The sequence below is a fragment of the Mastomys coucha genome, unplaced genomic scaffold, assembly GCF_008632895.1.
Source record: "Mastomys coucha isolate ucsf_1 unplaced genomic scaffold, UCSF_Mcou_1 pScaffold6, whole genome shotgun sequence".
NCBI classification, from domain to species: domain Eukaryota; kingdom Metazoa; phylum Chordata; class Mammalia; order Rodentia; family Muridae; genus Mastomys; species Mastomys coucha.
This window is the reverse complement of record NW_022196912.1, coordinates 39,826,761-39,842,169: the sequence shown is the minus strand read 5'-3', so window position 1 is coordinate 39,842,169 and position 15,409 is coordinate 39,826,761. Positions and strand designations below refer to the sequence as shown.

General features: G+C 46.7%; 1 protein-coding gene across 5 annotated transcripts in view; it reads right to left on the bottom strand.

The window, feature by feature from the left end:
• Asap2 (ArfGAP with SH3 domain, ankyrin repeat and PH domain 2) overlaps nt 1-15,409 on the bottom strand; it is a 171,099-nt gene that overhangs the window by 43,064 nt on the left and 112,626 nt on the right. For all 5 annotated transcript variants that reach the window (XM_031356927.1, XM_031356930.1, XM_031356928.1 and 2 more), the window contains 5 exons: nt 12,316-12,419; nt 12,133-12,202; nt 6,797-6,881; nt 1,539-1,587; nt 1,286-1,452 (listed from right to left, as the gene is read on the bottom strand). In XM_031356927.1, the coding sequence (XP_031212787.1) occupies nt 1,286-1,452; nt 1,539-1,587; nt 6,797-6,881; nt 12,133-12,202; nt 12,316-12,419 (475 nt within the window). The remainder of the gene's footprint in view (nt 1-1,285; nt 1,453-1,538; nt 1,588-6,796; nt 6,882-12,132; nt 12,203-12,315; nt 12,420-15,409) is intronic.

Below are 15,409 nucleotides of genomic sequence, written 5' to 3'. Positions count from 1 at the left end.
TCTCCTCCTCCTCCTCCTCCTCCTCCTCCTCCTCCTCCTCTGTATTTTTGAGATGGTCTCACGAGTAGCCCTGGGTGTTCTGGAATTCGCTCAGTAGATTAGGCTAGCTGGCCTCAAACTCACAATCAACCACTTGCCTCTACCTCCCATGTGCTGGGCTTAAGGCATGCACCACCACCACCTGGCTTCAGCAGGGTTTCTTTATGAAGGTGTTGTAAGCATCTAAGAGCCTCACTCTTCTTATGCACCCAGGCACTCTACTTCCTACCTCTGCTCCTACCACAAAGATATCTCTTTTTAGTTAATTAATTAATTAATTAATTATTTTAAGTATATGTGAGTACACTGTAGTTATCTTCAGGCAAACCAGAAGAGGGCATAAGATCCCACTACAGATGGTTGTGAACCACCACATGTGGTTGCTGGAAATTGAACTCAAGACCACTGGAAGAATAGTCAGTGTTCTTAACTGCTAAGCCATCTCTCTAGCCTCCACAAAGATATTTCTAATAGATACAAGACCAAGTAGAAACCCAGGGAATGAGGAACTTAATAGTACCTTTAACTACCCACTTTACTGTGGCTGTGTTTTAATAGAGACTGTTACATCCTGACTCCCTAGCCCTCTCCAATCTTAATTAAAATGCCAATTCTTCAATCTTTAAGGTTCTAGTCGATAATATCCTTTAAGATACCATGTATATTAACACAAACCCTCTGATAAATTATATCAAAATGCAAACACAAGATGTGACAGATATGTGGGAATCCATCACTCATTTCAGTTGTTTGACAGTCTGTAGCTCTCTCCCTGGGTCACATAGTGTACCTGAAAGTAACTTTAAATGGTCCTCTAAGTAGGACAGAGAGGCTGATGGGAATCCTAGGCAACCCCCCTCACACACATACCTCGCCGCTCCCATACCTTCACAGCCCCTCCAAGCCTGTGAGGCCAGTAACCTTCAGTTTACCCCCACATCACCTTTCAGTTTTCATTGCCTGAAAGATGCTGTGGCTGTAATCTTTTCATCTCCACCAGGCTGTCTTCCCATGGTCCTGCCCTGGGCCTAGCAGGCAGGGATCTCCCACCCATGTGCCCCACTGCACTCTGCACACAGTTCATTAAGCATTTGTGTAATGGGATGAGCCCAGACTGAGTTGCACCAATTTCATGTTTGTAATGAGAGTGGGGGTAAAAAAAAAAAATCAATGGGTGGATTCCAGGCATCTCTGGAATCTGAATGCCCTAGAGCTGGGGTTGGGGCTTGGTTGGTTCCCGGGTCACCTGGTGCCCCACAGTCGCAGCACACGTCATTGCCCGTCATCCTCTGCACCTCCGAGATGATCTCCTTGGTCAGCTCTTGGACGATGTTATTTTCTCCGGTGTTGTCATCACCCTTAAACGCATTGTTCAGAGCTTCTTCCTTGCTGTTCTGCAGCACAGACATCCATCTGGGCAAACAGCAGCAGAGCGGGGTGTCAGCTGGGTGGACACGCCCACTCCCACCCCTGGTCCCAGCCCTACCCACAGAACTTACATCTGACATTCTTGTTCATCTTCCGCTTGGAAGTGGTACGTCCTGTCATCTGCACAGCAAGAAAGACTTATCACTGTGCAGCCGGGCTTATTTACCTCAGGGATAATGTGAGCTCTCTACCAGATGAATGTATAGACCGCCAAGCAGCCAGGAATGTGTGTGCGAGCGCCTGCCAGAGTGCCCACCCGCCTGCCAGAGTGCCCACCCGCCCGCCTGCACGTGTGTGCTAACTTCAGTCATTGTGACTTTGTAATGCAAATTTATCCACCTGCCATTCTAAATGATGCAGTATCCTGAAAGGAACTGTTCAAGTCCTTTGATAAGAGCCTTTCCTATTTCACTTTTTGAGGCAGTGTCTCCCTATGTAGACCAGGCTAGTTTTGAACTCACAAGAGATCTGCCTGCCTCTGCTCCCTGAGTGATAAGACTAAAGGCTCGGATAAATCCCTGGTGAACAAGAGCCTTTTCTGGAAAACACTATCTTAGATGTTTTCTGGCTTCCTTAGCAAAGAACTAATACTGTGTCAGAAATCCTAAAGCCACACCTCGAGAGTCCTATGTCACAAGCACAGCTAGCCGGATAAGATGAACAACGGTCCAATAAGAAGTGTCACCGTGTACAGCAGGAGCTTGCTGTGTCTTACAAGTGTTCCCAGGAGGGGTGGATGAGGGCACAGCTTAATTTCTGTGCTACTCTTGCCAAAAATGTAGACCTCAGTTAAGTCCCGAGGTAACACAGGAGAGACCTAACTTGACAGACATTTCACAACAAAACTGGACAGCAGTCTTCAAAACATACAAAGGACAATATGGGCAAGGGGTGCCTAGAAACTGGACCCCTGGGGACCAGGACTAAATATAATTTAAATGTGACATGGGGCCTGGAGGGGATCATAGCGACAGGACAAGCACAGGACTGGGAAATCGGTACATTCTGGGTATCATTTCACAGCACTAAGCCTGTGTCCTTCCTCAATGTGGATTTCTTTAGTAATACATACTGGCTAAATTGTACTGATATATCTACACACACACACACACACACACAGAGAGAGAGAGAGAGAGAGAGAGAGAGAAGGAGGGAGAAGGAGAGGGGGAGGGGAGGGAGGGAGACTGGGTATATCCACAAAGTCTGTGAATAAAATCAGGTGAAAAACAAAGTAAAAAAGAAAACTTGAATATAAGAAGAGAAGAAAATGAAGTCTAACTTTGGCAGGTAGCAGGGAGTGGCCCTCTTCTTGGGGGCACAGTAAAGCAGCTATGATCCTAAAAGCAAGCAGGGGTGACTCAGCAGTAGAGGGCACTTGCCACCAAGACTGGGCTTGAGCTGAATCCTTGGAACCCACGTGGTGGAGAGAACCAATTCTCACAAGAAACAAATGCACACACACACACACACACACACACACGCACGCACGCACGCACGCACGCACTCACACATACATGCACATACACATACACACAAATGAATTCGGGAACACATGTGCAAACACACACACACATGCACGTACATGCATGCACACACTTACATACATACACTCACACATACACACATGCACACACACACATACACACAAATAAATGCGTTTAACGATTATGAGTAGACACAGCTCTGCAGTAGTAGTTTTCACTCCTTGTCTTAGACTCTTGATGAGCCGTCTGGTTGGGGCCAAGTATCAAGAGGGGTCAAGTGCAGACACAAGTGAGGTTCAGAGCAGAGGTTTTGTTTCTTTAAAATCTTAACACCAGGGGGAGTCAGACAACACTTGTCTACGCCCCATCTGTCATGGAAGAGAAGAACAGAGGCAAAGAGAACTACTTCAAGTTAGACAAACACTGGATTGCACCAGACACAAGTGAGAAAAGAGGCATGGCCACCTTCTCCTCCTGGGCACCTCACAGCCCTGTCCAGCCTCCTGGGAGGAGGGCCAGAGGGGCAGGCCCACAGTTCTAACTGGGAGCTTGCCAAGTAGACCTCAGAGCTCTCAGGAAGCTGTGACTGGAGGGCATGTCGGTGTCCTGGGCCCACACTGAGCTACTACTTTACAGCCAGGTTGGGTGTGGCTTCATCATCTGCTGACTAATTCTGCCAGTAATCTGACTGGGCACTGGAAAAATGGGAGGTCATTCTGCACAAAGTGTCCAAATAATAATGCCCTCTCTGCAGGCTCTCTGGAAATCCACCTAAGTCAGGGCAGTTTCCATGAGCTTCTGCTACTAGAGAAGTGTTCGGAGCTGTAGAAAGGCAGGCCCTCTGAGCTCCATCCTGCCTGGGAGATTGGCCAACTTATCTCATAATTCTAACCACAGTCCTTCCTAGGGGGCCTGTGTGGCTCAAAGACAATAGCTCAAGAGTCAGTCTGAGGGTAGAAGACTGGACAAGGTCTCAAAGGGCTGGCTTTACTGCAGACAGATCTCCCTAGAGGAGCATGTTCCCTCTTGATCAGAATGGGAAGCCCCAGTTTGGGAGCAGGGAGATAACAGTGGGGGAGGGCCTTACAGGTAGTAGCTCAAGGCAGCCCGCCAGCCAGCGTGACATCCTCTCAGTGGATTCAATACAGAATGATCAGTGAGGATAAGGGTGACTCCTGGGGTGCAGCTAGTCTCTCACTGGCCTGTTGTCTCCTGGCCTGGCCTTGGGGTCAACTTGATTTCCCAACAACTCAACTATGTTAAACTCAAGGGCGCTTGATGGCATTTGCTCCATTAGTCAGGAGGCAGAGGGAATAGGGTGCTAAATGAGCCTGCCCCTCACAGACCCCCCCCCCCAACTTCCCACCTTCTCAGGACAACAGCCACATCAGAGTTTTAGCCAGTGCATTTCTACCAGATGTTCCTAGAGGAATCAGGCTCTTTGAAAATCTGCTGAGGTGAAAACTGTGTAGGACTGGAATTAAATGTGCCCCATGAAGGCCAAGCAGAAGTGGGTGAGACAGGTTTTCAACATAACTAGCGTTCTGCATGGCCACAACAGCAAACAGTGGTTACAGCCAAGAGTCGAGGAGCACCTCAAGCTGCCACAAAGTCAACTGTGGGCTCGTGGTGAAGTCTGTCTGCATCACTGCCCTCAGGCATAACCAGACGCACACACTAGTCACTTCGCCCACATCCTCAGGATGCAACTATTCACACCTGGCAGGTCCGTGCGCCCTTCCTATGTGCACTTCTCCCTGATGAGCTGAGAGCACGCAGGAGAAAGTTTCGGTAGCAACTGCTTCTGCACCTGTGGTGTTTGCTGGGAACCCATGAGCCACTCTGGAGGTGATAGCTGAGGAGGTGCTGCACCTACCTCGGCATGGGGCCTAAAGCTCAGCCAAGCTCAGATGGCTACCAAGCACTGTTCCAGGTACGCAAGGGAACCTACTTCTAGAGTAACATCTTAACAGGATACTTTGTTTTTCTCTCCTTCCTTCCTTCCTTCCTTTTCTCCTTCCTTCCTTCCTTCCTTTCTTTCTTTCTTCTCCTTTTTTTTTTTTTTTTTTTTTTTTTTTGAAAAAGAAGGGTTGAAAATCCTCTTCTCCAGCCACCAGCAGATATCTAATAACATCATCATGGTTTCTTTCTCTGACTCAAGAGACTGGTTACAGTCTAGAGGCAGATGAACTGGCAGTGGTCACATTTAAAATACAGCCAAGGTTTAGCATTTTACATTGCAGAGGGGATTCTGGGATTCTGAGAGTAATGTTTGCTACACATGGAACCTACCAGACTGAGAAGACAGGGAGCAGCGCACCCCCCCTCCTTCTCTCTCTCTCTCTCTCTCTCTCTCTCTCTCTCTCTCTCTCTCTCTCTCTCTCTCTCTCTCTCTCTCTCTCTCCTCTTCCTCTTCCCCCCTCCCTCTGAGCCCAGTGATCCTGTCTACCTCCCTCATAGAGCTGGGGTTAGAGGCACATGCACAGACACAGCTTAGAGCAAGTGCCCTAACCCACTGAGTGAGCAATCTCCCTAGCTCAGCATAAATGGCAGACAGTCCCCAGATGTCTCTCCTGTTACCTGGCTCAGCCCTGCCTGGGGCTCAGTGCAGTGGGTCTGCAGACTGGAGCCTGATGAGGGGTACAAGCCACACAGGTGGTGAAGTAGGCACGACCAGACTTCTCAATTTGCTGTGTGTGTGAAATCACATCCCACTGGCTCTGAGGTCTCAATCATGTGGTCAGAAGAATTAATCAGACCATGGGATGGCATGCTAGGGTTGATGGGACATGCCACCAGCCTAGGCCCCTCAGGCTAGGGCTTTGTGTAAACTCCACTGCTATGCTGAATTGCTGGGGAACACCACTTCAGAGGGAAGGCTGGCCCACCCTTTCCTGAACTATAATCATGCCACGCACAATGACCGGGGACAAAAGGTATTTATCATATTTTCCTTAAGATCTCATGAGCCTCTTCCTTGTGTCTGGAAGGTTCTGGGTAAATGTTTTATGTAATTGCTGGTTATGCCAGTTCTTTTGTGTATACCACAAAGCAGAGAAATACACAGGAGCAAAAATGCAAATTCTGTAGTAGGAAAAATAAACAACTTAAAAAAAAAAACCTAAAGTTAAGGGGCCATATTGAAAACCTAATCATTTTTGTTTTGAGTTTTAAAAAAATCTTATTACATTTATTTATGTTTTGGGAAGGGAGGGGACTTATGTGCATCATGGTGTGTGTGTGTGTGTGTGTGTGTGTGTGTGTGTCTCAGGGGACAACCTGCAGGAGTAGATTTACTCCTTCTAACATATGGGATCCAGGAATAAAACGCAGGTTGTCAGGCTTGGCAGTCAAGGGACTTAAACTCACTCAGCCACCTCACTAGCCTCCAGATATAGCATTTAAAACATCTCACAAATAAATCACAGAAGCTCACACAGCAAGACTGTCATTTGAATAAGGCAGGTGAAAGGATTTTAGGGCCCAGACTCATCCAAAACAATGTGTCCGTTTACGGACAGAGTAGCTGAGAGGCTCGAGTAGAGAGGGTGGCTTTCAATTACAGAACAGATGGAACAGGGCTGGCTTCAAAGGTCAACTCTAACCCAAGGACCAGTAAGCCACCAATCAGCACTAGAAAAATAGCAGTTCATGCAAAACAGAGTCTCACAATGCAGACCAGACTGGCTCAAACTCTTAATCCTCCTGTCTCAGCCTCCTGAATGCTGGTTTTACAAGCTTATACCATAATACCCACCCACCTTAAGACCACCTTATGACCTTCAAAAGGCTGAAGCTCCAGGTACATGTAAAATGACCATTGCACAGCCTGAGAAAGAACTTACGTGATATGAGGTCAAAACACTTCTCCTCAGGATTGGTCTTCACCTGGCAGGTTAGCAGGTTGAGCTTGGCAGGTGGCCGGTTGGCCTGTTTAAAAACAAATGAAAAAAAAAAAAAAAGAATGTAGGTCAGTGGGAAGTGGGAGACAGTCCTCAAGAGCAGACCTCTCACTAGTTTACAGAAGGTTTCCAGGGGCAGGACATACAACAGCTCTCTACCAAGGCACATACAGCGGTCTATACAGCCCATCTGTCAGGGCTAGCGCCAGGCCAGTGTAAAGGTTGGTGGCAAAATTCTCTAGAGCTAAGAAACTAAGACTCTTACAGGGCTCTGACACCTTGAGGTGGCTTGAGCAAGTACCCAGCTTCATTTCATGAGCTTTTCAAAGTGTTTTCCCTAAGTGGAAAGATTACTTCCAGGAGAAGTCATTCAGAACAGGCACATAAAAGGGTGTGTGTGTGTGTGTCTGTGTTGTTTGTTTCTTTTGACTATCTAAAATGAGAGCAGGCAACCAATTCACAATCCTAAATGCCAACCACCACTGTCACTTGTTTTCACAAAACATATTCCACATACAAAAGATCACAACACAATTTATTTGGCTTCAATTAAAAAGGGGGGAGGAGGACAGAGAACCGGGGACTGGAGAGATGGCTCATCAACGAAGAGCAATTGTTGCTCTTACAGAGGAACTCAGATCGGTTCCTATCACCCACTTGGGTGGCTCAGCTTGGAACTCCAGCTCCAGAAAACCTGATGCCTTCTTCTGGCCTCCCTGGGTACAGGGCACACGCTCAGGACATACATACATGCTGTCAAAACACCCATACATAAAATAATAATAAATACTAAGTCTTTTGTTGTTGTTGTTGTTGTTTGGGGGGGGAGGGCAGAGAAGAAACAGTTTATTCAGCTTACACTTCCACACTGCTGTTCATCGCCAAAGGAAGTCAGGACTGGAACTCAAGCAGGTCAGGAAGCAGGAGCTGCTGCAGAGGCCATGGAGGGATGTAACTTACTGGCTTGCTTCCCCTGGCTTGCTCAGAATACTAAGTCTTAAATTATTCTCACTCTTCGCTCTCCTTGGTCACTAGATGCTTCAAGACACATGACCTAGATCTGGGATTAATCCAGAGACATGTCTGTACCTATAGCAGGACAGGCCTGACAGACCTGGGAATTCTTGCCATTAACTTTACAGGGCTGGGCGTGGGGGTGTAAGTAGTCTCCATTAAAATGGGTCAGATCCTTGCAACTTGTGAAATCTGTATTTGATAAAGGATGAAAGATCTGAAATCTGAAAATAAAAGTTGCATGACCAGGTTCGTCTAACACTCTTGTGATTTATGGCCATCTCGATCTTGTTGGTTTTGTTTGTTTGAGACAGGGTTTCTCATGTAGTCTTGGTAGCCCTGGCTGTCCAGGAACTCTCTCTGTGGATCAGGCTGGCCTTAAACCCAGAGATCTGCCTGCCTCTGCCTCGAGAGTGCTGGGATTAAAGGTGTGCACCCAGATAGCATGAACAAATGAAATCACATGACCTGGGCTGAGCAGCTAGGGACGTGGAGTTGGGGAGCAGGGCTCCAACAAACCTGCAGGGTTCCACACATTGAACATTTACTGTCACCTTCCCTGGCTTTGACCTGGTTTCTAGAGAAGACAGGCATTCACCTGCACTTACATTTTTAAAGTTTTAGAAAATTTCATATATGTTCACAATGAAATATGATCTTATCTATCCCCCAGACCACTTTACCTTCCCTCCTCCAAACTTCATGTCTTTCAGTTGTCCAGTTAGTGCTATCCACATGTGCCTGGGTTGGGGGTCATCCATGGCAACATGGGAAGCTAACCAGTGGCTACACTTTCAATAACAATTGAGTCTCCCTCTGCCAACAACTCTGTCATTAGCAATTCAGTATGTGATAGGGTCTAGAGGTGACCTACCCATCCATGCGAGGATGGTGGCTGGCTTGCTCACTCGTAGGTCTTATGCAGCTAACCACGGCTGCTACCAGGACTCATTTAAGAGCCACAATTCCAGTTACACATTTCCTCTCTCTTCACCTCTGTCTGTCACCTTACTTCCCTGCGGTGGCAACTGTCACTCTTAACCTTGAATTACCCTCAAAGACAAACCACCACTCGAAGGAAATGAAAGCCAAGCACAGGGAAGGATCTAGGGCTTCATCTGGACTAGGGATTCGAGGCACAAACATAGCTCCATGTTAAATGCAGCAGTCAAGAAGGACCCAAAAGCAAGTAATGAGCATCTTAAACACTAGCTCCTACAGGTTCCCTTTAAAGATGGCTTGCTTTTTGCTCATTTGGGTTATTAGTTACCAACAGAGGTGTGAGGGAAACCTAAGAGAGAACATTCTATCCATCAAATCCCCTCCCTCCTTTCTGCCATTTTTTTGGGGGGGGGGGAGTTATTATTCAATTTAGCCAGAGAGCAGTGCTGTCTCCCTCCCAAGGCAGCCTGGGTTAGCAGGAAACTAGCAACCAGGAGGGTTCTACCGGGCTCAGAACTTGCAGCATGAGGTTACAGGCTATTAGTGATTCTCTGACTTGATTGTACCATTCTACTTTCTACTAAACACCCCAGGGTTTTAAAAAGGCATTGATTGATTGATTGATTATCTGATTGATTGAGGCCACAGGGATTTAACCCTGGCCTCCCACACATACGGCAAGCAGCCTACCGCTTACCAGTATCTCCAGTCCTTAAAACGCTTTAAAATACAAACTTGTACTCTTCCTTCCAAGTGAATAACAATTACTTTTTAAAATGTTGGGCTGTTGAGGTGTAATGCACATGCTTTTAACCCCAGCACTCAGGATGCAGAAACAGATGGACCTCCATGAGTTCAAGGCTAGCCTAGTCTATATAGTGAGTTCCCAACTGGCCAGAGGCCTTACACAGTGAGACCTTTTCTTAGAAATACATAAGACATACACACACACACACACACACACACACACACACACACACACACACACACACACACATACATATATACATACATACTAAAATGTTGGGTCCTGTTAAACAGCAGGTAACTCTTCCAGCACAAGCCTTGGTAGGGTGGTAGTGTTATGAACTCGATCAAGAAGACCCCTAATAAGAATTCTCATCCCAAGAATGACCGTCCCAGTGCTGGAAACAAACCTGCGTGGCGGTACCTAGGCAGGCTCTCCCTGTAACTGCCCTAGATGGTACCTGTACTCCTCTGTGGGAGTAAAGAGTGCAGCAATTCCACTTCCCAGTGGCTGCCTGCTTACAGAAGGGAATGTCTTCCTACAGTGCAAGCCCTAGGAGCTTCTGCTTCCCACAGACCCTGTTCCGGCTGTGTGCCAGGAGCTGCTATTAGATTCCTACTTCCTTAGACCTACCTTTGGAAACCTGTCCCCTTTCCTGCTGGTCATGAAGCAGAGTCAGGAACTACTGGCAAAATGGGCAAGCTATACAGGAGCCAGATTAAAAACCCATACTCTCAAATAATGAGACCTACAGTCCTTGCTCTCAGCCTGGGTCATTCACGTCTGCACGATGCAAACATTTGCATGGCACAGGGACACGGAGGGCCCTTCAGGATCCTGGAGTTGCTATCCAGCCTCCTCTGGGGCAGTTAGGTGGAGGCTGTGCTGGGACCTGCCTACAGCTAGAGGAGGAAATGGCTACTAAAGCCAGAGGATGCCTCCCCTAAGTGGAGGTTCCTTGAGAGGATTCAACTCAAAGCACACAGCTTTTAAAAATACATATCCACTGTGCAAGAAGAGCCATCAGCATCTTGGGGAGGATAATTATAGCTACTGTCTGCCCCAAAACTGGGGCAACCCATCAAAATTTAAAGAATTTTTATTACGCCTTTGGAGAGCCAGCTGGAACTCTAGAACTCACTTGAAGCCACTTATAATGCCAGCAAGGAACCACCAGGCATGCCCAAGAGATCACAGCCCTGTTGTAGATTTAAGTGGAGGGCCCTTCAGGGACCCCAAGAAAGTAGATATGCCTTGTGACACAGGAGTTCTAACTACAAGAAGGGAAACTTGGCTTTTCCTCTACAATGACTTCTACATTGAGGTAGTGTGTGCCTGAGCTAAAACAAACTTAATGGACACTGTAAAAATGAACCACATCAGAGAGCATGAGACCTGTCAGGGAAATCCAGCCATCCTCCTGGCCTGGTGCTCTGCATCTAAAGGACGCACACACAGTTAAACTGGAAGGCTCAGGAGTGAGGAGCAGTTGGGCTATGGAAATATGGATGAACTTTACTCCCCTGAGTCAGTGCCCTGGGCAGAGGTGGCAGACACCAGGTCAATGCTGTTAGGAATCAGTTCCAGTGTCTTGCACTTAATGGAATCATCCTGAGTGAAGGGGGTACTCCGTCCCCAAACTCCCACAGCAACATCTTTGCTTCCATGACATCCTTCATGTGAGGCTTTCAGTTACTCATAAGTTAAGTTTCTTAGGACCCCATCTTAAGTGAAAACCTTTCTACTGGGTCCAAGAAACCCAACAGCGCTTCTGCCCGGTTATGCCTCTTAAGGGGACTGTAGGATAGGGGAAAGGAAGTCTGAGAGAAAGGCTCAGATCATCGCCCAGGGTACGCTTGTGACCAAGGTACGTATGCGGTATGAGACTGTATTATACATTATACATACACATTGTATATTACACATTACACATCTACATTCAACAAAGGGATGACCAACTTGGCAATCCCAGCCAGTGTCACCAGCCCCAGTCCCACCAGGTGGAGAGAGTAAGGACTGTGATAGTGTTCCTGGTCTCTGAAAACTAAACTGGAAAGTGCTTTGACTCTCATACAAGCCCGTACAGGGTTCTATTGTGTTGTGTGAGCTTTCACAAACAGGAAGAAAGGGAGGAACACTTGATTAAGGTTGAGCACAGTATACAACATTTCTATAAGATAGCGATGGATTTCCCTTCCCCTCTAGATTTGGTTCCCCAAACCCTGATGACTAGAGAGATTATTCCTTGAATGAGGCAGCAGAAGTCTCTGTAAGTAAGGAGGATGTCCAGAATAAAGTTAGCTAGGGCAGCAGGTTTGATGGTTTCTGGAAGTCAAAGGCTACAAAAGAAAAGTGGCTTGAGTGACCGGTTTGTCCTGGATTGGGTGATGCCATGGACGGTGACCAGGCTACATGTGACCAAAGGAGCACACCCAGGGTACAGGTGCTCCCCACACAGGCAAGGGGCACAAGTTTCTTAACAGGGAAACATCTTTAGAATGTGTCCTCACTAGGGCACACATAACAGATGTCAGCAACCGCCCCCAGCTGAGAGTGCTGATTAAAAGATACTCACAGTGCCATGGGATATGGTGAGGAAGCCATTTTTAACGGAACACTTCCTCTTCTGCCACACTTTCCGGATCCTTAAAAAGAAGAGGGGAGGTCGGGAGAGTTTAGACAAGAACACAGAAGACAGATAGAACACAGGCTAATGAGTGCACTCTCCGACTCAGCACCTAACTGGACAGTCACCTACCCATCGCTCTTCTTGTAGAGGTTCCCGTTCCGCTCCGTTCCGTGTTCCTTGTTTCCCTGAGGTTGATGTAAGCTGTAGGCTGTACTTTGGCGAAGTTGTGAGTCCTGAAATGCGGCCAAGAAACTGCTTTTTAATGTATCTTGTTTAAGTCCCAGTTTTTTAAAAATCAAAACAAAACACTACATAAAAAGAAACATATGCCTAAATATTTATTATTATTATCATTACTACTACTACTACTACTACTACTACTACTATTACTACTATTACTACTACTATTAAACTTCTCCCCTCATAAAAGCCATTCATCAGGTTGTAGAAGGAAGTGTCAAAAGCCAGCATTTCTTGTGCTGGTGTAGGGAGGTTGAGTGTTGGAATATTGCCTCACATGTGGCCAACCTTGAGTTCCATCCCAGCATTCCCATCTCCCCCTAAACCATCAGTACTTCTAAAATGGCTTTAATGAGTCACCTAGGAAGCACTGGATTTTAATTTGGACCCTGGCATTGGCAGGAGGATCCTGTGGCAGTGGAGCCTTGAGAAGGAAGGTTCCATGATATACTGAGAAAGATCACTGCTTGCTACATGGGCAAAAAGAAAAAGAAAGCTATTTGGCTTTTCTACCTAAGTTTCTTTCTTAGACAACAGGAAACAATAAGACAGTAAATGTGCTAAGGATGGATACGTATGTTACGTATGTGAACACCTGGTACATGACAGCATTGGTCAAATATTCTCCTGCTTGCCTTATCAACCTCATGGTGTGTGTGTGTGTGTGTGTGTGTGTGTGTGTGTGTGTGTGTGTGTGGTGGCTGGCACTGTTCCTAATTGCTCTAGCATTGACCAAGCGTGCCACAAGAACAGAGGCCATCCATGTGCTCAGCTGAGACTCACAGTGTACATCCATCCAATGACAAACTCTAGTACTTGAGTTTCTCAGAGCAAGAACCAGTGAGAATTCTCCAAAACCCAGGCCAGTGCCAGTCATGACAGGTCTGCATCCCACACTGAGTACAAGGAGCAACTAGCCAGTACTGGATTCCAGGAGATCTATGGGAGTAAACTGGAAGAGCTCACTAACAGCTCGCAACTAGGCAAGAGCTAAGACCTCTGTTTATTGTGGATTCTGTCAAACTGGGTTCACTTCTCCTGAAGAAACAGATGTGATGATACCAAGAGCTTTGCTTAAGGGGCAGAGCCTCTCAAAGCCAGGGTAGAGTGTAGAACAGAAGCTCAGTTCCAGGGCCACCCCTCCTTCCATCATGCCACAATGGAAGTCGCCAGAGACTAGGGTCAACTTCCTTCCAGGTGTCAAGTAGCAGCTGATCATTCAAGAAAGCAAAGGCAGTGGCCAGACAATGAAGGGACTAATATTTGACAATCAACATAATCCAAGCTCAACAAAGAATTAAAAACACCCAAGAGCCGGGCAGTGGTGGCACACACCTTTAATCCCAGCACTTGGGAGGTAGAGGCAGGTGGATTTCTGAGTTCAAGGCCAGCCTGGTCTCTAGAGTGAGTTCCAGGACAGCCAGGGCTACACAGAGAAAGCCTGTCTCGAAAAACAACAACAACAACAACAACAACAACAACAAAACCACCTAAGAACTAAGGGACCAAAGTGCATGCTGCAGAAAGAGCCTAGAAGAGTCTCTCGAAGGTTTTTTTTTTTTTTTAAAGCTATTCAAGAGAATAAAAGTTAGAAGGCAAGAGTGGGAGCGATGGCCATGACTCAGGGAAGAAGAGCCAGCTTGACAGAGTCATAGTGCAGGCTTCAGCTTTAAGCAACAGTAAGCCTTATGGCCCCTTCCCAATTTAGAATAAGTCTGTAATTTGTATTTTATGGGTCATACATATATATATATATATATATATATATACAAGAAACCACCACCTAATTTAAGATCATGGAGGTTGTAGGTATAAATAAGTCTTTTGAGAGTTTCACAGTGCTCTTTGAGTTAATTTAGGGTTATGATATGAGGCGAGGTATCAGGTTCCCTCCATTTCTGATGCGGAAACAGATGTCTCAAGACCACCCTTTTCCCACAGTCCTGGCAACACTGGTGGAGTCTACTGACCATAAACGTATGGTTACTGTCTGAACTCGACCCTGTGTCATCCCTCGGCACAGCCACCCATATTACAACACACCATAGCCCTGCAGTTGTTACAGCTCTGTGGTCAGTTCTGAAGTCAGGACGTGTGAGTTCTCCAACCTTGAGCTCTTTCATGATTGCTTTGGATATTCTGAATCCTTCTGTATTTCCATATAAATTTCAGAGTTAGCTTGCCAAGTTCTTCAAGAAGGCATGTGGGATTTTGATGCAGGGAGCACTGAACTGCTGGATGTGTTTGGGGAGCACGGCTTATGTGTAATACTGTTAAGTCTTGTTATACACCTGATACTGGATCCATGAATGCCAATGTCTGGGTGCTGACTTTATACTCCTCACAGGAGGGTAGCCTGGTGCCTCACACTTTCCCTAAAGGACAGTACTTTAAGTCTCAGAATATCTAGGGCAAACTTAGCTTTCTACACTGTAAGGAATAAACATAGTGGAGGGGCAAGGAGTAATCCTGCCTGGCTCATGACTCTTTATGGGAGACTAAAATTAGGCTTAGCCCATCAAAGACTCATTTGAGTTGGATGAAGTACACCAGTAAAGCTCGCATGGGAGCAGGGAGGCGGGGCTAGAGGAAGAGAAGTGATGCAGGTAGGGCCTATGACTGGGGCACCAAATAGCCAAAGAATCTTGGGCCTATAATAGGGAGGGCAGGGCTTGAGCAAGAGTAGGGAGGATGGAAAGATGGCTTGGCAGTTAAGAGCACTAACTGATCTTCCAGAGGTCCTGAGTTCAATTCCCAGCAACCATATGGTAGCTCACAACCATCTGTAATGGGATCCAATGCCCTCTTCTGATGTGTCTGAAGACAGCGACAGTGTGCTTACATACACAAAATAAATAAATAATTAAAAAAAAAAGAGTAGGAGCACCAAGTTGTAGAGGAGAGATGAGGCTAGCAGGGAGGACTGAAGCAGGGAGGACTGAAGCAGGGAGGACTGAAAGAGGGAGGACTGAAGCAGGGAGGA